The sequence below is a fragment of the Quercus lobata genome, chromosome 8, assembly GCF_001633185.2.
Source record: "Quercus lobata isolate SW786 chromosome 8, ValleyOak3.0 Primary Assembly, whole genome shotgun sequence".
Classification (NCBI taxonomy): Eukaryota; Viridiplantae; Streptophyta; class Magnoliopsida; order Fagales; family Fagaceae; genus Quercus; species Quercus lobata.
This window is the reverse complement of record NC_044911.1, coordinates 62,582,940-62,603,833: the sequence shown is the minus strand read 5'-3', so window position 1 is coordinate 62,603,833 and position 20,894 is coordinate 62,582,940. Positions and strand designations below refer to the sequence as shown.

The window sequence follows — 20,894 nt, the reverse complement described above, 5'->3', positions numbered from 1 at the left end:
ATGCTTAATACTAGTTATTGTCATTTGCTTAAAGATGTATCATCCTAAATGAGGTCATGACTTTTTCACCACTCAATATCAAATTAAGTTGTGACCCAGTTAAGAATTAAATTATGAAAATTGAGCAATTTCTGTAGTCTGTATTATCTACATATTTAATAAAGCAGCCCCTAATTAAAAGCCCATTTCTTAATGAATTGTCAAATTCGTAGAAACCATCAATGTTGTTGCCAAGACAAAGAGTACGTAGGAGCAGAAAATTATGTTTTAACTAAATATTAAACAAATCATCCCCTAATTAAAAGCCCAGTTCTTGAATTCAAAAAAAATTATAATGAAAAAGCCCATTAGATAATGAATAGTCAAATTCGTACAAAACCATCAATGTTGACATGTTGTTGACCAATTGGAAAACCCCAATATTTTGAATGAATGATACAAATTGTCACTTTGTTTCAAACGTAAAAGAATTTCAGCTGAAAATGAGGAAAATATCTTCGCATAGGCCAAACATCTAAAAATGAGAAAAATAGTTTGTTGAAGATGGTCTAAGCGACAGCAGCAACAAAAATATAAGTAAAACGACGGTGGGAATAAAGGTTGTAAATATAAAACGGCAAGGAAGAAAGCAAAGGAAAAACGCACCGTTTCACTTAAGCATTAGTTGTAGCAGTTAGTTATAGTTTGTGCCACCTGTCATTAGTTGATTGGTTGTTGTTTTAAGTAGTTAGTTAATACTTTTGGGCACTGTGTTTAGCCCCTGTTTTCTGTGTATATATACAGAGCTTGTTGCTAATTATTGATTAACTGCTTATAACAAATTGATAAGCAAGTACAGATTTGTTTTTCTCTCAAAGCAAGTTCTTGCATTTCTGTTTTGCATTTTCTGATTTTACACAGTTTATTTCAAAATAAAAACAATCTATATTTATAATATTTAATCTAAACCGTGAAATTGATACATTTTAAATTAAGAGGATGATAATGGTTGGATTAGTATAGAAGTTCTAGACAATCTTCATCAAGTAGATCGACTGGCTTTCTCCTCAATTAGTGGCATAGTACCTGAAGCTAGCGTATGTTACATTTTAAACTTTTGTAAGCAAACCTAGTTTAACACTTTTTTTTCTTTTGTGTGTGTGCGTTTGTTTCGAAGAAAAAAAAAACACTTTTTTCTTTTCCTTTTTAAGAACAATATCAGCTGTATTTCTCTTGTTTGGTGAAAATGGATATAATGTCACTTACTGATATTGATTTGGAATTCCTCTCTTCTCTTCTAGAACTCCCTCCGACTGATTAGGTTTGAATTGCCTAGACATTTGTTGAAGAACCAGATACAAAATAACAAGATGTAATTCCAATGTTTCCATCAGGTGACAAAACATTTGTGAAGTTGACATTTTTCCACAACATACACATATACATGTGGAATTCATTACATAGGTGAGATGGCCACACAAATCACACTTCTCAACCTTGTTTGAATGCTGCTTCAATAGCACTTCAATTCTGTTAATGCTAGATTTATACAGAAATCCTACATAATCAATAATGCTGTCCTTGCATGCGCCTTCTATAGGGTTTATCTCAAAAGACCAGTTAACCAATGTTGAATCATCACCATAATCTACAAGTTTTAATGAATTTAGAGACCCATCTAAGCCAATATTGCTTGTTTCCATTCTATAAACATAACTGTGTGATGATGAGTCTATGGAGACCAGCCTCTCCTTGATCCATGACCTTTCTCCATCCTGCTGAGGGAACATGAAACCAGACACCAGCCTAACATAGCCTGGCATGCCTTCTTCCCCAACTAAGTCAGTGCATTGTTCAACCATTTGCATCCATTCAGGTAGCTTTTTAGTTTGAGAAACCATGGTCCACACTTTGTCAATGGGTGCACCTAAAATGCCACCAACTGATCCACTCCATTTCCCATTTCCCATTTCCAATTCCTGCAGCAAAGTGAAAATTTGAAACTCACAATTTGTTGATTAAACTCAGAACCAATTTCCTTGCCAGCAGTTTGGATAATCTTTTTTATTTGGTAGTTCATTTTTAAATTCTGCTGAGGTAGATGCAATGAACATCTTTGTACTGGTAAACACTTATGATTCTATGACCACTCTAAAAACTTTGAGAAATTTTGAAATGCTATATTTTTATAATAAATAGATCAAGAATATACCTACATAACTTACAAATATATAGCGTCAAGAGCCTTGTAGCTCAATGCCATAACCCAATTCTCTCCAGGTAGAAAACTTGGTTACATACCATACTTATATGTGTTTAGTTCCGATGCTTGTAAACAAAAACAAATATATATATATATATATATATATATGTGTGTGTGTGTGTGTATAACATTCAATTACCAAAATAAATGAACACAACTTTTGATTACATACCATGCTTATCTGTGTCTCGTTCTGTTGTTGATTGTATCTAAATGTAATTCAATAGAGTGCCCTCCCTCACAAACAATCCAAGAATAGTGTTGGCAGTTGGTACTCATAAATCCATCCATATATTGCACTATGCACTAGATGGTTGCTTATAAGAAGACATCAGCAGGGAGATGACACAATAAGCTTTCAGGGAATCAATTAAGCAATGTACGGCTTTGTATGTTCCTAGAAGACAAAAAGTAGGAGCTTTTTGGGGATAACTTCAAGGCTAATGTTCTTAGTGAATTACGATATTTAAATAAGAATAATGGGTTGTTTTCTATTTTTTTTTTTTTTTAAACTATCAAATACCCATTTTGTCTTGGAAATGCAGTGAAAAATAATCTCTATTTGTTCCAAACAGATCTTTTTGAAATTTTTGTATGGTGTTAGACAAGTACTCAAAGAAACATTCCTGATAAATAGGCACATCATATGAGACAGTTACAAGAAGATAAAATCCATGACAACTCTGTATTAACTTAGGCCAGATTTGGATGCTCCTTGTAATTGAACAGTTCATTTAATTAGAAACTATCAAAGAGTCTAAGTGTGCGTTTGGCATGGATGAAATTTGCTAACTTATTTTATTATTTAGCTTATTTTTACTATTATTCATAAGCCCTATTACACTTTTTGATACTATTCATGGATCACACTGTACTATTTCAGCTAATTTTTACCTTTATCTACAGTACTTTCAATAAAAAGTTTTTAGTTTCGGCAAAATAAGCAGATCCCAAATAAATCCTAAGAAGTGCCATCTGTAAAGGAACGTAACAGCTGCTTGATGTTAGCATTACAGTAGTTCACTTTGAAATTCCAAACAGATTGCTATCTCAGCGCTGGTATGGACCAATGCCTTTCACAGATATTTATTACAGAAATTTTACGTTTATCTTTGTGTGTTATAGATAAACCTATTTGTCATTGAAGATGATTACAAGGAAGTACACTTATGGCATGTTTGGTAGACTGTAATAGATACTGTAATATAATAGATATTCCTATCAATGGCGGAGTTAGGAATTTATTTTTGGGGGGGCCATATATAAATTTTTGTGTGTGTGTGTGAAATGTAAAATAGTAAAATACAATACTTCATAACTCAATTTTTTCCCTTTTATTTGTTGAGATAATTGTTAAAATACTTATGTGTTCATTTTAAAGATGATGAATATTTACTTATTGTAATTTGTTGACATATGTATTTATAGATTGTATTTTATTTAAATGAAAATGAAGTTTATTTTTAGACTTTCTTAAATATATATGTATATTATTAAGTATGAGGGGCCAAAATGATAAGGTTATTTAAAAATTTACAAAATTTTAAGGATATTTAAAAAAAATATATTTTTTTTTCAAAAATTTTGGGGGGGTCATTAAGTGGCTCCGCCACTGATTCTTATGGCATAACTATTAGGTTATTTGGTTATGTTTTTATTACAATGAATAATTATTCCTTATGAATAGCTATTCTTCAAAATGAGAAATAACTATTCCTTATCAAAAGTACTGAATATCTATTCCTTTCACCTTATGTAATAACTTTTTAAAAAACTTTCCTAAAAAGCCATAGTTGCCATATCTTTAAAAGGAAAGAAAATAAATTTTCCTTCTTGTTAATTATTAGCTCTATTTTGAACACTCTAAAAGAAATGTATTTTAGGAAATTTGACTTAAAAATGATTTAATTACACTTTCTTTTTATATTCTACTAAATTGTGGATGCATATTCAGGATTTTATTTCTAAATGATCACCAAACTAAGGAATAGTAATTCTTATTACATTCCAATTTATGTATTCCTTATAATACTTATTCCTATTCGCATGTAATAATCATTACATTATACCAAACGTGCCTTTAGGATCTGTTAGGGAACCACTTATTTTGTTGAAACTGAAAATTTTTTGTTGAAAATACTGTAAATAAAGGTAAAAGTTAACTGAAATAGTATAGTGGGACCCATGAATAGTACCAAAAAGTGCAGTGGGACCATGAATAGTAGCAAAAATAAGCTAAATAGTAACATAAGCTTTCAAAAAATAAGTTATCCAAACAAAGCTTTATTTACAGTACTGGTCTTTGAACCTAATTTTTACTTCAAAAGCACAATTTGAAGAAAATACATGTTTAGTAAATGAGCAATAATTTTGTTCCAAACAAAAAATATATATTATTTCAATTAGGCAGCAGCTCCAACAGGCACCCCAGCCTCAAGCCTGGAGGATCCATATAGTGTTTTCTCAAATCGGATAATCTCATTCTTGGATCCATAAGCAACTTGAGTTCTTTCATCTAAATTATTGATCACCTTGTCTAGTATAGACTGTTTGCCATCACTGCTGTAACCTCCAGCTTTCTCAATCAAGAGTCCCAAAGGAGCTACCTCAAATAATAGTCTTAGCTTGGCTTTGGTAGTTGGGGAGGTCACATTAGTGAAGATACCTTTTTCTTTTACAATAATCTGCAGAGGGAGAAATAATGGAGAAATTTAGAGTGCTTGAACACATTTATCATATGTCTCACTGCAGGCAATTCGAATTGAGAGTCACTTAAAACATTCAAACATGGCAACGGGATGTATGAAAGCAAAGGGCACACCTGGTTAACATCCGGCACCATTCCTCCAGTGTATCTCAATGTGTATTTCTCATTTACATAATAGTTGATCAGCTGTTGGGTGATAAAACAAAAAGCTATTGAGTCTTCTGCCATAACACGATTCCCAAAATATATATGCATAATATAATTGTAAAGTTAAGCAATTAATAAGACCTTCTTGTAGTCAGGGTTGTCAAAAGTGGCTCTCAAATTTCCAGGAGAGAATAGCTTTCCTTCATTAATTTCTGTTGTGTCCTTGACATGTTGCCATTTTCCTGACATAATGCACTATGTGAAGAGAGGGAGAAATAGGGAAGGGGTGATACTTTCATCTGAATGGAAACCATTTCATTGCTTGAGAAGGAGAGAACCCTTTAAAATCATTTAAAAGAACATGGTTTATAGATAGAAAAAGTTTTCATCCAAATTAATTATGGAGAAATCTTCTCCAACACATTATGTGACAATTTAAATGATCATCCATGCGTGCTTTTAATCACATGACCTATTTGATGGCCATGTAACATACTAAGATGACTTAGAGTAATGCGATTAAAATGCACGTGGATAATCATTTTAAAGGATTGGAGGAACTTTTCTCCGCCATCATAAATGAGTGAATAAGAAAAGAGCAAGACATCTTCCATTAAAGCCTTTGAATTTTATCATATTGTTGAAAGAAAACCTTCATCAAGCAGAAGGAACTCATGGGTGCCAGGGATATCTTTAAGAGCTAGAACATATGTAGTCCGGGGACCATAAATTCCCATGGCTGCAGCAACTTGATCTCTTCCTGTCACCCCAGTTAACTTATCTCCAGGCCACACCCCAAAGATGGTGCCTACTGTGAAATTTGTGTCCACAATACTGGAGCCATCTAGTGGATCAAAAGCAACACTGAATCCTCCTGTTCAAATTGTAAAACCTCATAAGTTATATTTTCATATATCTTGTTAATTGCTAATATCAATATTTGAATTTTACACTAGTGTTAAGAATCGCAGACCTTCAACTGGGCCTCCCATGTCTTGGAGTTCAGGAACTTCTTCAGAACAAGCATATTTGCAGAAGTGTGAGTAATTCAAGGCCTAAAAATCACAAGTGAGATATGTAAGTTTTATAGATGCTCAAGAAATTCGGATTTAATTCAGGAATCAGAAGTGAATTTGGGGGAAAACGACTTCTAGTCGACCATGATGTGTAATGTCTTGTGCAATTTTCAGATTATGTCACAGTTTAATTGCATCAAATAGGGTTCACAGTAGGGTTGCTCATAAACAAATAGGTAGCTGGAAAGGTTAAAGATGTTACATTTTTTTGCTTTAAATAAAAGCTTCATTCAAATAAGCATGTACAGGGCTCTAAGCCTACATCTTAACTATAATTTTATTCCCTACATAAGAGATAACCATATAAACACCTTAAATGTCATATTTACATTTGATGGAATTGAGTTTTGAGAAGAGTCCGAATTCAGTAAGGACAGGGTGTAAAACCCATATTTTACATTATCCAATAAGAGATTACCACGTCAACATTTTACTTAAAATTCAATATATCCTACCACTCCTAATAACATCTCAATAAACTCCCAATTTGGTTAGATTTATATATAGGTATTAGAATTGATTGAGAGTTATAAGGGCTGAATTTGGATTGGACCCAGTGTAGGATTTGATTTAAGCCCAACAAGCCCAAACAATGAATTTATAGAGCGTGGGTGAAAGAATTAGTTCTACTCCAAAAGATAGACAATAAAAGTTGCTGAATTAAGGTTGTTGAACACAAGTAAAATAAGAAAATCTATTCTCGGCACGGCCTGAGGAGCTTATATTATAATATCTTGTTGAAGAACATAGTTACAAGGGTTCGCAATATTTTTTTATTAGGATTTCTTGATTTTTTCCGATCCCTTCCTTTAGGCCACCTTCTCATGCTATACACTACAATCTTGGTATCATCCCTACCATACATGTGTAGGTTGGATTCTAAGAACTCCTTCTTGTCCCATTCAACACCTCCCAGAATCAACAACTAGTAGTTGTAAGGCTACTTGATCACTGTTCATGTATCACCTCCACATTAATGCGGCCAGAGAGTTAGTTGAGAGGCATTTAATGTGGAGGTAGCAGCTTTTGAAGATATTTGTTGCCACCCTTTGCTCATTCCTTATCCAATGCTCAACTCTTAGTTGTGATGCAACCTTGAAGGATGCTTGGGATGATAAGAGATTCTTATTGATCTCGGATCCCCGTTTCCGAGATGAATTATCTCCTCGGACGTATTTTGGACTATCACATACAATCTTTATTTCTTCTTCTTATACCGTTCCCATTATAACCTTATTTAACCATCCTCAGATTGGTTGATATCCTCGGATTGGGCCATAGGCCCAATTCATACAGTTTTAATATTACCTTCTAGACAGTTGGCCCCTACAATAGCCCCTCAAAATCTTGCTTTCCGGCTCCTCGAGAGGAAAGGAGGATTTTGATGTCCCCAACCCATCTCGTTTATGGTCATGCCCTTCCGAGCTCTCAAATGCCTTTTTACCTGCTCAAGGCACGCTCCTAACGCTTCGGCATCCAGAGCGTGCTATCATTAAATTTTGGCAACTCCCTTATCCCCCACGTTTAAAGGCAGGATGTAAATCCAACGGTGGAGGATTTTCTTGGGTTTACAAGCGGGAATTTTCCCGCTCGTAACTTCTGCGCCACTATGAATAGCTTTTCAAATCAATTCATTTTCCTACTTTCAACAATCACACAGTCCTAGAGCTCATACACTGAACTTGTCATTCTCTCTCACCTCCCTGTGTGTCTACAAATACTAAAAATTTGTCTGAGGACCTTCTTTTCAAACCTGTAAGTTTCCTTGAACCCTCTTAGTTTTCGTTTCAAAACTTGTTAATTTTTCTTCAAAACTTCTTAGGAAAATGGGTAAGTTCAAACGTTTAGTTGAGTCCGAGGAGGGTATGGAAAATTTTAGGGTTAAATATAGAATCCCACCAACAGTGGGCATGAGATATACTGTCCAGGGGGAATGGGTAGATGTTAGGAAAACAGGAGAGGTGGTCATCCCCAAGATCGCCTTTATAGAGGGAGGGATGACCATTCCTATGGGCACTATCACTAGGAACTATCTTAGGTTCTTTAGACTATCTCCCACTTAGTGCGCTCCAAATATGTTTAGAGTATTGGGGAGAATAGAAGCTCTAAACGAGAGAATGAACCTAAATTTGACCCACCATGATGTGAATTGGGTATAAAACTTGCCCCATTTGACGGGACAGGGATATTAGCTTAAGTCGAGGTATCCCGTAGTAAGGTTAATCCAGTGCCTCCCTACATCAAACAAAAACTTAAATGAGGACTTCTTAATCTTTTCTGGGGAATGGCATGATTGCCTACCCTGTCCGACTAAGGAGGGAAAACCAGGTGGGGGTATAGCCGTAGATTTGTGTGTCTTGGTTTGTATATATATATATATATATATATTTTTTTTTTACTTCCTAATATCCCTACTTCTGACAAAATTTTCTTCCATTTTAATGATTTTGCAGATAAGAGTTCTACTAAACCCCAGCTTAGTTTAGTCAACAAAGAGAGCTTAGATAGGATTTTACGGGCCGAGGTGTATGTAAACGAAGCCGACGGTCAATTGCGAGCGGCACACTTAATCCTTGGGTACACACCAATTTCTCTTGCATTTCAAGCCCCTAAGTACGTGATAAAAGTCCGCGATCCTCAGCTCCACCGTATTAGTGTTGCCTACGCAGGATTCGTTGTTCTAGAGGGTATTCCCATTCTTGAAGGTACTCACCGTATTCAACCACTCTTTGTGGCCACCCCTTCAATAGGGGCACCCTCATCCTAACTCATTCTTAAGGAAGAGGAAGAAGAAAAAGAAGAAGAAGAAAAAAATTCAAAGGGGGTTGTAGACTTATCAGACTCCTCGGACGAATTTGAAGTGTTCAACCAGCCTTCATCTCCCGAGAGTATATCAGACGAAATGGGCATCTAGAGGAAACCCCAGAAGAGTTTGATGGAATTAATAGAAGATTAACCTGGAAAAGATGCACCGGGGAAATCCACCCAGCCCAAACTTCCTCCTTCTCCTCCAAAATCTCTTCTTCCTTATCCTCAGCCATCTCTGCCTTCCAGACTTGAGCCTGTTGATCCAAAGAGAAAAGGAGAGCAAAGAGGCAAAGACGTGGTGGAGACCCGAAGGTCTCGTCCTACTCACGAAGTTGAGGCCCAGCGAGCTGCGAAATAGCAAAAGGTTAGTCAGGCATCACAGTGAGGAGTGGAAAAGGGAGGTAATCAGCCTCTAGAGCCTTAGGCTTGGCCTCCTGCACTCATGCTCGGTGGTGAACCCTTGAGAGATGATGCATCACTTAGGGATTTCAACGGGGGTATTGGATGCCACGTCGCCTCGGCCGTGGAGGGGGCTCTGTTACTTCCTAAGGATATGGCCGAGCTGCGGAATTTTAGGAAGAACAAGGTTTTCCTCAACGTCAAAAGATATTTGGGCATGGTATGATGCTATCATTTTTCTTTTTCCCTCCCTTTTTTTGTGTGTTATTTGTTATATTACTAGCCCTTTTCTTTTAGGCTGTCCAAGCCACTTTTAGGCTTGAGGAGATAACTAACTCCTGCTACCAGCAACTGGACGACGAGAGAAAAAGGCGTGTAGCGGCGGTGCAGTCGTTCAACTTTGCTAATCAAAGCAATGCAGAGTTGAGGAAAAGCTAGCCGAGGAAGAACATGCCTAAAGGAGTGCTGACTCAGTTTTGGAGAGCGCTGAGAGGTAGGTCGAGGATTAGAGGCAGCGCCTTCGTGAGGCCAATGACCAGCTTACTTCTTCCAAGGAGCAAATAGCAGCCCTTAAGAAGAAATTGGAAGAAGCCCAAAAGCTCAAAGATTAGGCTGAAAAATTAAAAGCTGAGGCAGAGAAGGCAAAGATAGAGGCCGAGCAGGCTAGGGAAGAGGCTGAACAGCATGGTTACGATGTCGGCGTAGCCGAGATTGAGGATACCATCAGGGCAGAGGTCCCTGCTGTCTGTCGAGCCTACTGTACTCAGACTTGGAAGGAAACTCTCAACCGAGCCGGGCTTGAGGCTTTCTCTGAGCTGAGAAAGCCAGAAAACATTTACTTCCCTCCAGCCATACGAACCTCGGATCTTACTTCGACTCAAGGTAAGGCGACCTCTATAGTTGCTGTCTCTGCCAAGGAAGCTCAGCCTCAGGATCCTCTTCCTCCCAATCAGTAGGAGTGGTCAAAAGAACCAGAAGTTTCAAAAGATACATCCTTGAACAAGGCGCAGAGGTCCCATAGGATAGGGCAGCTTCCTAAAGTTTTGAGTAGGCTTTAGCTTCAACTACCATACCTGCTGGAGAAGTCCCCAAGGAAAAAGAGAAAGTGATTCCTCTTGAAGCAGCTGACAAGGCCTCTAAGAACAAGCTTTAGATAAAATTAAAACCATAGCTCTTTATTTTTATAGGGTAGTTACAATTGGTGTAATGAAATTCCCTTTCTTTAAGACAGGTTTTAATGAGAAGTACACTTTACCTTTCCAAATTTAAATGGGTTATTATTATTTTATCTCTTATTTATGCTATTTTCACTTTGACTGTTCTTTGTTCGTACACAACAATATGCCATAAAGGAGTGAAGTTGCTGACACGAGGGAAAACACAGTTTTACATATTTTAACTGAGAATCCGAGTAGATTATGACTATTAAATCCACAGTACTATCAAGACATACTTTTAATCTATCAATTTTAATAAGTTTCCAACTCTGAGAAAATATCCAAACGTTTAAATAACAGCCAAGTCCAGGGTACCTTAAAATGCTTTAAGTGATGCTCATGGACTTTACTTTGGCTTATAATTTTGTCATAACTCAGTTCAAGGGGTATTAATTTCCATTAAGTTTGTGGTCCGAGGGAACCTTACATAACTTAGTTTCTGTTTAATACTTCAATAGATGTTAAAGGGCATTAATTTCTACTAAATTTGTGGTCCAAGGAACCTGACATAACTTAGTTTCTGTTTAATACTTCAATAGATGTCAAAGGGTATTAATTTCCACTAAGTCTGCGGTCCGAGGAACCTGATATAACTTAGTTTCTGTTTAATACTTCAATAAATGTCAAAGGGTATTAATTTCCACTAAGTCTGCGGTCCAAGGAACCTGACATAATTTAGTTTCTGTTTAATACTTCAATAGATGTCAAAGGGTATTAATTTTCACTAAGTCTGTGGTCCGAAGAACCTGACATAACTTAGCTTCTGTTTAATACTTCAATAGATGTCAAAGGGTATTAATTTCCACTAAGTCTGTGGTCCAAGGAACTTGACATAACTTAACTTCTGTTTAATATTTCAATAGATGTCAAAGGGTATTAATTTCCACTAAGTCTACGGTCCAAGGAACCTGACATAACTTAGTTTTTGTTTAATACTTCAATAGATGTCAAAGGGTATTAATTTCCACTAAGTCTATGGTCCGAGGAACCTGACATAACTTAGCTTCTATTTAATACTTCAATAGATGTCAAAATGTATTAATTTTCACTAAGTCTGTGGTCCGAGGAATCTGACATAACTTAACTTCTGTTTAATACTTCAATAGATGGGGAAACACACGATACATGATTGGAACAAATTAAAGAAGAACTGAACAGAACTATTTTTAATAATAATACATCTTTAGGTTGTTTACATTGCAAGGATGGAGTATAGTTTTTTCATCTAGGTTCTTTAAATAGTACGCACCTATCCCTGCCACTGAAGTGATTCGATACGGCCCTTCCCAATTAGGTCCCAATTTTCCCCAGGCTGGATTCTTGGTGGTTCCCAAAACTTTCTTCAATACCATATCTCCTACGGCCAACGGTCTTAGCTTTATATTGGTATCATAACCTTGCTTGAGCTTTTGTTGGTAGTAGGCCAATTGGACCATTGCATTCTCTCTTTGCTTTTCGATCAAGTCCAGACTTTTTTCCAACAACCTATCATTGCTGCCCGGGGTAAATGCATTTGTTCTCAACATCAGGAAACCTGTTTCCAGAGGGATCATTGAGAAAGGGGTCTCTCCTGTTGACCATCGAGGCATCGTTCGATACGTCCAAAGGATATGTGGTAATTCCTCCACCCATTTTCTCTTTGCATCGTCCAACCTCTTTTTAAGTCCATTCACTATAACCTTGTTGACAGCTTCAGCTTACCCATTTCCTTGCAGATAGGCTAGAGTGGAATATCTGTTCTTTATCCCCATATTAGAACAGTACTGCCTGAAGGTTTTGCTATCAAATTGAAGGCTATTATTCGAGATGAGAGTATGGGGAACCCCGAATCGAGTAACGATATTCTTCCAGATAAACCTTTTGACATCCACATCTCTGATATTAGCCAAAAGTTTAGCTTTGGCCCACTTGGTAAAATAATTTGTGCCGACCAACAGGTACTTTTTATTTCCTAATGCTTTAGGGAAATGACCTACAATATCCAAACCCCATTGAGCAAAAGGCCAAGGGCTGGAAAGAGGATTAAGAACTCCTCTAGGCTGGTGAATGTTTGGTGCGAATCTCTGAAACTGATCACATTTTCTAACATATTCTTGTGCTTCTTTTTGCATGCCTAGCCACTAGTATCCTTAAGTAATGGCCCGGTGAGATAGGGATCTTCCTCCCATGTGACTTCCGCAAATTCCTTCATGTAGTTCTTCTAGGAGTGACTCTAAGACCTCGGGATGTACACAAAGCAGATATGGTCCAGAAAAAGAACGTTTATACAACTTTTTATCCTCGGACAACCAAAACCGAGGAGCTTTCCGTCGTATTTTCTCAACTTCTGATTTTCTTCAGGCAATATATCCTTTTCAAGGAATAGCAGTATAGGATCCATTCAGCTCGGCCCTAACTTGATTTGATGGACTTGGACCAAGTCTTTCTTTGTTGGGGTAGGGGTGCATAAGTCTTCGACAAGTATCACTCGGGGCAAGTCCTATGCCGAGGAAGTGGCAAGGGTAGCCAAAGAGTTTGCATGGGTATTTCCACTTCTGGGAATATGCGATAAGTCAAAGAATTCAAATTTTGTTTGCATACGCCTAACTTGGCCCAAATATTCCTGCATTCTTGTATCTCAAGCTTCTAATTCCCCATTTACCTGACCTACGACCAGTCTTGAATCTGAGAACATTTCCACTGTCTTTCCACCAATTTTCTGGACCATCGCCATTCCCATCAACAAAGCTTCATATTCTGCTTCGTTGTTTGTAACCGAGAATCCCAACCTCAAGGACTTTTCAATGGTGATCTTTTCAAGGGATACCAGAACTAGCCCCACTCCTAATCCCCGTTGGTTTGCTGCTCCATCCACATATACTTTCCAGGGTGAGGGATATTGTGTGGAGATTAAGCCAACTGATTTTTCATCCATGCCATGCTGCTTCACATCTATTTCCTCAGGAAATTCAACAAACTCGGCTACTAGATCGGCGAGGACCTAGCCTTTTACAAAGGTACGAGGCATATACTTGATGTCAAAAGCCCCTAGAATTGTGCCCCATTTTGCAATCCTCTAGGTATAATCTGCGCTCCGAAGTATTGACTTGAGCGGTAATTGAATTAGAACAACCACGGTGTGCGCTTGAAAATAGTGGGGAAGTTTTCGTGTAGCATGCACTATTGCCAAGATGGCCTTCTCCAGTGATAAATATCGAACCTCGGCTTCGTGAAGTGACTTACTTACGTAATAGACTGGTCTTTGGATGTCACTGTTTACTTGTATCAAAACAAAGTTTACCGCATGAAAGGCTACTACCAGGTAAGCAAACATAACCTCGTCCATCTTAGGACTGGACATGATGGGTGGCCGAGATAGGTACTCTTTAAGCTGTTGAAATGCTACAGCACACTCCTCGGTCCATTCAAATCCTTTCCATTTATGCAGCAAAAGGAAAAAGGGTCTGCACCTATCTGCTGACCTAGAGATAAATCGGTTCAAAGTAGCAGTCATCTTGGTCAACTTTTGGACTTCCTTGAGATTCCGAGATGCTTGCAAGCCATTAATGGCCTTAATCTAATCTGGGTTTACCTTAATTATCCTATGAGTCACCATGTAGCCCAAGAACTTTCCTGAGCCTACCCCAAACGAACACTTAGAAGCATTCAGGCGTAACTGGTGTTTTCTCAGAATTCCAAAAATTTTCGCAAGATCTATCACGTGCTCAGACACCACCTTGCTTTTTACAACCGTATCATCAATATAGACTTCGATGCTCCTGCCTAATTATGGTTCGGACATTTTAGTCATCATCCGCTGATAAGCAGACCCTGCATTTTTCAAACCAAAGGGCATCACTTTGTAGTGATAGTTTCCAATGGGAGTGACAAAAGCTGTCCTTTCCTGATCGTCCAACGCCAATGGTATTTGGTGATATCCTTGAAAGGCGTCCAAAAAACTCATCCGAGGATGTCCTACCGTCGCATCCACCAACTGATCTATCCGAGGTATAGGGAAAGGATCTTTAGGACAGGCCTTATTTAGGTCAATGAAATCCACACACACACACTATTTCCCAGTTATCTTTTTCACCACCACCGTGTTAGTTAACCGTTGAGGATAGAAAACTTCCTTCATAGCCCCTGCCTGTTTGAGCTTGGTTACTTCATTCTTGACAGCCTCAGCATGCTCTTTTGAGGGACATCGAGGTGGCTGTCTCTTCGGGGTGATGGAAGGGTTAACATTCAGGTGGTGACAAATGAAACTTAGATCTATACCCGGGGCTTCATACGTGCTCCATGCGAACATATCAACATTTTTTCTAAGGAATTCGACCAATTGTTCCCTCTCCTATAAAGGCAATTGAGCTCCAACCTGAAAGAATTTCTCCGGATCATCGCCAATAATTACCCTTTCAAGATCTTCACATTTCGTCTCATCGACTGGTCCATTAATGGGCAACGCCGGAATTTTTGATTGCTATAAGCCATTATCAGCGGTGGCCAAGATTTCAGCCTCGGGCTGATGTTGGATGACCGCTACCAGGCATTGTCTGGCCGTAGATTGATTTCCTACTATTTCCAAAACCTGACCTCTGGATGGGTACTTCATCTTCTGGTGAAGAGTAGAGGAGACGGCCCCCAGGGTATGAAGCCAGGGTCATCCCATAATGGCCGTGTAGGGCGAGAAAGTATCCACGATAATGAAGTCCACCTCCACTACATCCGGGCCGATCTGCACAGGTAATCTAATTTGACCTTTCAGAACGACCATTTTACCCTCAAAACTCACCAGAGGAGAACTGTAAGCTATCAAGTTTTCAGGTTTCAAATTGAGCCCCTTATATAAATCAAGGTACATTATCTCAGCTCCGCTGTCTTGGTCAATCATCACCCTTTTCACATCGTACCCACCAATTCTAAGCGTAACCACCAAAGCATCGTCATGGGGCTGTATGGTTTCAAGTTTGTCCTCGTCTAAAAATCCTAACACCAGTGGGATGCCCATCTTAACCTTCTTAGGCATTGAGTTGGATTCCCTAGCTGGATAACAAGATACTGACATTACTCTGGAAGAACAAGATCCAGTCCTCCCCGAGGCAGCAAAAATGACGTCTATTGTGCCAAGAGGGAGTCTTGAAGAAGCATATCCCCGAAGCTCCGAACTCGTTTGGCTTCCCCGACCACTGGAATGATGCAAGAGTCGCTTCAACTTCCCTTTCCGGACTAATTGGTCCAAATGGTCCCACAAGTTTCTACAATCCTCGGTAGTGTGTCCATGATCCTGATGATATTGGCAGTAAAGGTTTTGATTGCGTCTTATAGGATCTCCTGCCATCTTGTTCGGCCATTTAAAGAACGGCTAGTTTTTTATCTTCTCCAGGACCTGTTGTACTGGTTCTCGGAATATGGCATTAACCGTCTGGGTGTTGGCAGATCCTGACTGCCCAACGAAATCTTTTCGAGGTCGGTTATTGTTATACCGGTCCAACCTGAAATCCCTCATCTCTTGAGGGATCATCTTAGCCTTTCCTTTCCCCTGTATTTGGTCTTCCTCTACCCTTCTGTACTTGTCAAACCGATCCATAAGTTGGCGCACACTAGTAATAGGTTTTCCAGTCAAAGACTTCCTCAGGTCATGCTCGGCTGGAAGGCTAGCCTTGAAAGTACTAATGGCCACATCGTCATAGTCTTCGTCTATTTCGTTAAACATCTCCCATTATCTATCGGATTTGGCCTTCAGAGTTTCCCCCTCCCGCATGGATAGGGATAGCAAGGATCCTGAAAGCCGAGGAACCCTGCTACAAATAATGAAGCGAGCACTAAAGGCCCAGGTGAGTTTCTTAAAGGAATCAATAGAATTCGCCCTCAAACCATTGAACCACCTCATCGCCATTGGGCCCAAACTAGACGGAAAAACCTTACACATCAAAGCCTCATCCTTAGAATGAACGGTCATCCTTTGATTGAAATGACTGACATGTTCCACTGGATCTGTTCGACCATTATAAATGGTGAACATAGGCTGGTGGAATTGCCGAGGAAGACTCGCACCTTCTATATTTCGCGTGAATGGTGACTTAGAAACCGGACTCAACACCTTGTTCATGGCATCGTTCTCTAGGCCTCTGCGAGGCGGGCTCTTATATCTACATTTATGGTGATACTCCTCGTCGTAGGAGAAAGTCTCACTAGGCAGAGTTCTGGATCTCCGTCTATAACTAGCATCATCTGTCTCCTCAAAGGACAGCTCGGAGTTAGGTGACGAATGTCTTCGCCGTGCGTGGCACAATTCCTTCTTCAATTCATCGATTTCACGTTGCATGTCCCTATCATCCTTTGCATGGGAAACACGGCTTTTTTCTCGAGACTGGCTTTTACTAGTACGAGCTGTGTGCACACTTCCCTCACGATCTCCTCTCCGTTCGAGGCTCCTACGTGGATTGCTATGTTGAGAACCCCTTGACTCCGCTTGGTGTAGATTAGCATCCACCTGGTGTGGTCCTGTCACTGCCTAGTGTGGGCCTACTTCTTCCATCGTGAACGTTGTACTCGAATCTCTTTTAGAACAGATCAAGCTTTCCCCACAGACAACGCCAATTGTAAGGGCTGAATTTGGATTGGACCCAGTGTAGGATTGGGTTTAAGCCCAACAAGGCCAAACAATGAATTTATAGAGCGTGGGTGAAAGAACTAGTTCTGCTTCAAAAGATAGACAATAAAAGTTGTTGAATTAAGGTTGTCGAACACAAGTAAAATAAGAAAATCTGTCATTAGCACGACCTGAGGAGCTTATATTATAATATCTTGTTGAAGAACACAGTTACAAGGGTTCACAATATTTTTTTATCAGGATTTCTTGATTTTTTCTGATCCCTTCCTTTAGGCCACCTTCCTATGCTATATACTACAATGTTGATATCATCCCTACCATACACATGTAGGTTGGATTCTAAGAACTCCTTCTTGTCCCATCCAACACCTCCCAGAATCATCAATTAGTAGCTGTAAGGCTGCTTGATCACTATTCAGGTATCACCTCTACATTAATGCGACCAGAGAGTTGGTTGAGAGGCATTTAGGGTGTGTTTGTTTTGGATGAAAATCACTTCCAGAAATGCGGGTATTTGGTTGGTCTGGAAAATAGAATTTTCCGGAAATGGATTTCTGTTGACCGAAAAAAAAAAGGCTTTGACTACAGAAATGAATTTCCGTTCCTATTTTCACTTTAAATGAATTCCAGAGAGAGAGAGAAAGAGCGAGCGCGCGAGAGGAAGGCGAGCTCCAGTCTAGTCCGACGATCGCCGGCAAACCCCGAGCTCCAGTTCGCGCCAATCGCATGCACCAGTCGATCTCCAGTCCGCGCCGACGATCGCGATCCGAGATCGCGATCTCGCAAAGCACCGCGTCGATCGCAATCTCGCGAAGCTTCAATCGGCGCGGTGCTTCGCGAGATCGCGATCTCGCAAAGCACCACGCCGATTGCGATCGACGCTTCGCGAGATTGCGATCGGCGTGGTGCTTCGCGATCTCGCAATCGACACTTCGCGAGATCAGCGTCGCTCACGATCTCGCGAAGCACCGTGCCGTCGAACCCAGTCGAGCGTCGATCGCGATCTCGCCCCTCGTCGAACTAGCTAGTCGAGCGTCAATCGTTGATGATTTTTTTTTTCTAGGTTTTGTCCGTGTTTTTCTAGGTTTGTCTTTCCTTCTTCTTTTCCAAACACCAGAAAATATTTTTTGGAAAATTTTTTGAAATGCAACCAAACACATGAAAACATTTTCCTTTTTGAAAATGCTTTTACACAAACCAAACACAGTCTTAATGTGGAGGTAGCAGCTTTTGAAGATATTTGTTGCCACCCTTTGCTCATCCCTTATCCAATGCCCAACTCTTAGTTGTGATGTAACCTTGAAGGATGCCTGGGATGATAAGACATTCTTACCAATCTCGGATCCCTGTTTCTGAATGAATTATCTCCTCGGACGTATTTTGGACTATCATATACAATCTTTATTTCTTCTTCTTATACCGTTCCCATTATAATCTTATTTAACCATCCTCGGATTGGTTGATATCCTTGGATTGGGCTATAGGCCCAATTCATATAGTTTTAATATTACCTTCTAGACAGTTGGCCCCCACAAGAGTGGTTATGCTTATTCTTAAATATGTGATAAGATAATGTGGCATATTAAGATTGAAGGGATAAAACATGAGTTTTACACTACGTTCTTACAGGATTTAATCCTTTTTGAGAAACATAGTTTTTCTATATTAAATACCAATTTTGACACCTTCAAGCTACCATTCCTCATAAAAGTTTTTATTGACACAAACCAAACAGGATTAAAGTAACATAAAAGGATCTACCTTCTTCAGTCAAAAAAAAGTAACATAAAAGGACAAGTTACAAAACATTAATTGGGGAGATTAAGTCTAACCTCAAAAAGAAGCTTGTCTGCAACCATATCCACAGCAAGCTGCTCATCTCCAAAGGAATTCACACATGCTGTTCCTCCACAAGAAGCTGTCTTCACTTTGAAAGAAATGGTCCTTATTGCCTCTCCCATACACGTCATCAACCTGATTAGTCCCTTATCTGGGGTTGCCTTTTTAAGGAACTCTTCCTACAAGCACAAAATCATTCAAATCATATTTATCTATGCTCCCTAAGCTCCCTTCTCCATAACAAGATTTTAACTAGTTTCCATGTACTCACCAAGCTGTCACCAATCTCACATCTTGTTACAAGTGAAGAGTTCTCTGCCTTCAAAACTTTTAGAGATGATTTTGGTACCACTCTCAATGATTCCCCAAATAGTGAGCTTGATTTCAAACTCTGTCATGCATATCACACACCCTTCTACAGATTTGCTACAATATATGTTCACTAAAATAGTACTATATGACTGTCAATTTAAACGTGCAACTATATCTCATTCAAAACAAAGTATAACATAGAATGGCTTACATGAATTCATGCATATATGTAGTATTAGAACTCAAATTTTCCATACCCTTGAGCTGAAAGATGGAGAAATGGATGGTGGAGATACTAGACCAGTTGAATGCTGAGAAGTAGCGCTAGGCAAGAATGCCCCACGCGTGTAACATGCTATGCCAGTCTCCATGCCTATAAAACTAGAAAGTGCAAATGTGTTTCAAACTATAACAAAGTTAGTACGTGAAAGAACTGTGCTTGCTTGAGTGCCACTTGCTTGTAGTATATTTTTCAGTCTGCTATTGCATTGTCTTTGGGCATGGAAACTGGGAATGGTGTGTGACAGTTTGAGATAGGAGATAAGCTGTTAACTGCGTTCCGCCACGTGGCAGATGCTGAATAGATAGCTGATATGGTGGTATGGGGGTAAGGTTAACTAGCATCGCTCAGATTTATGTGGCTCAGCTCTCCTTTAAAAGAGATATGGTAGTGAGCCCACTTTTTTGTAACCATGTGCCATGTATTCAGTCCTGCATACGTATTGCCATTTTTAGTTTTTTATTTGCGGATATAACTATTTATATGTTTTTTTTTTTTTTTTTTAATTATACAGGTGTGCTTTTGCCTTTTAGCAGGGATGGCTCACGGGGGGGGCGGCCGCCCCCCCGCCCCCTAGCCCAGTGGAAAAAATAAAAAAATAAAAAAAATAATGATTATATATTTTTTATTTCTAGAAGTGTGCCTCACTCTTCTTAAAAATTAGATTCCCTCTCTTTTAATTAGCTTAACCCAATTAGCAACTACCCAACTCAAAAACAAAAACAAAATTTTAAAATAAAAAATAAAAAATCTCAATCAGTCCAGTATTAGAGTATTAGCATTAAGTGTTCTAAATGGTAAATATTTAGTATTTAAAACACCAAATATTAAAAACACTACTGTACGAGATATTTCAAATGCTATATTATAGTAGCAAAAGTAAGTTCTGGTTTGTGATTCTCAAAAAAAAAAAAAAAAAAAAAAAAGTTTTGGTTCTCTTCTATTCTCTTTACTTACACCTTAAACTTCCGCTGAGTCTAACGAGGCTCAGGTGCGGAGCCTTCCACCTGTGGGCCGAGACTACGCAAAAGTAGAACACCAGAGAAACTTCGCTGACTTTATCATAAACCTTGATTTCGCTACGCTCAATAAGAACCTAGAATAGTGGAAATCGGTTCGTGTTCCGCTTCCAAAGTCAGTCGTCTTTGCCCAAGTGTGAACTGCAGATGACTCTCCAGTGGTTCGATTCCTAGGTTTGCCTCTGCCTTTTAGTCATATGATTCAACCCATTTAATGAATCATATGACTTGTTCAAAAATGATTAATAATAGTTTT

General features: G+C 38.9%; 2 protein-coding genes across 2 annotated transcripts; both read right to left on the bottom strand.

Annotated features, from left to right (window-relative positions):
• Positions 1-1,241: 1,241 nt before the first annotated feature.
• LOC115957204 lies at positions 1,242-2,417 on the bottom strand. Its single transcript, XM_031075409.1, has 2 exons — positions 2,382-2,417; positions 1,242-1,958 (listed from the first exon to the last, which is right to left on the bottom strand). The coding sequence occupies exons 1-2, from the start codon at positions 2,415-2,417 to the stop codon at positions 1,242-1,244; spliced, it is 753 nt and encodes a 250-aa protein (XP_030931269.1).
• Positions 2,418-4,473: 2,056 nt separating this feature from the next.
• On the bottom strand, positions 4,474-19,949 carry LOC115955092 (sedoheptulose-1,7-bisphosphatase, chloroplastic). The gene is made up of 8 exons (XM_031073143.1): positions 19,597-19,949; positions 19,299-19,418; positions 19,021-19,206; positions 6,070-6,151; positions 5,749-5,970; positions 5,238-5,338; positions 5,064-5,135; positions 4,474-4,926 (listed from the first exon to the last, which is right to left on the bottom strand). The coding sequence occupies exons 1-8, from the start codon at positions 19,708-19,710 to the stop codon at positions 4,645-4,647; spliced, it is 1,179 nt and encodes a 392-aa protein (XP_030929003.1). The 5' UTR covers positions 19,711-19,949; the 3' UTR covers positions 4,474-4,644.
• Positions 19,950-20,894: the final 945 nt, after the last annotated feature.

Bases quoted from the DNA above. Each gene is read 5' to 3' on its own strand.
- LOC115957204 (XM_031075409.1), bottom strand. From the start codon at position 2,417: ATGGTATGTAATCAAAAGTTGTGTTCATTTATTTTG. The intron at 1,959-2,381 runs GTAATTGAATGT...ACTTTGCTGCAG, and splicing joins AGTTGTGTTCATTTATTTTG to GAATTGGAAATGGGAAATGG.
- LOC115955092 (XM_031073143.1), bottom strand. From the start codon at position 19,710: ATGGAGACTGGCATAGCATGTTACACGCGTGGGGCATTCTTGCCTAGC. The intron at 19,419-19,596 runs GTATGGAAAATT...TATGCATGACAG, and splicing joins CTCCATCTTTCAGCTCAAGG to AGTTTGAAATCAAGCTCACT. The intron at 19,207-19,298 runs GTGAGTACATGG...TTGTGCTTGTAG, and splicing joins GTGAGATTGGTGACAGCTTG to GAAGAGTTCCTTAAAAAGGC.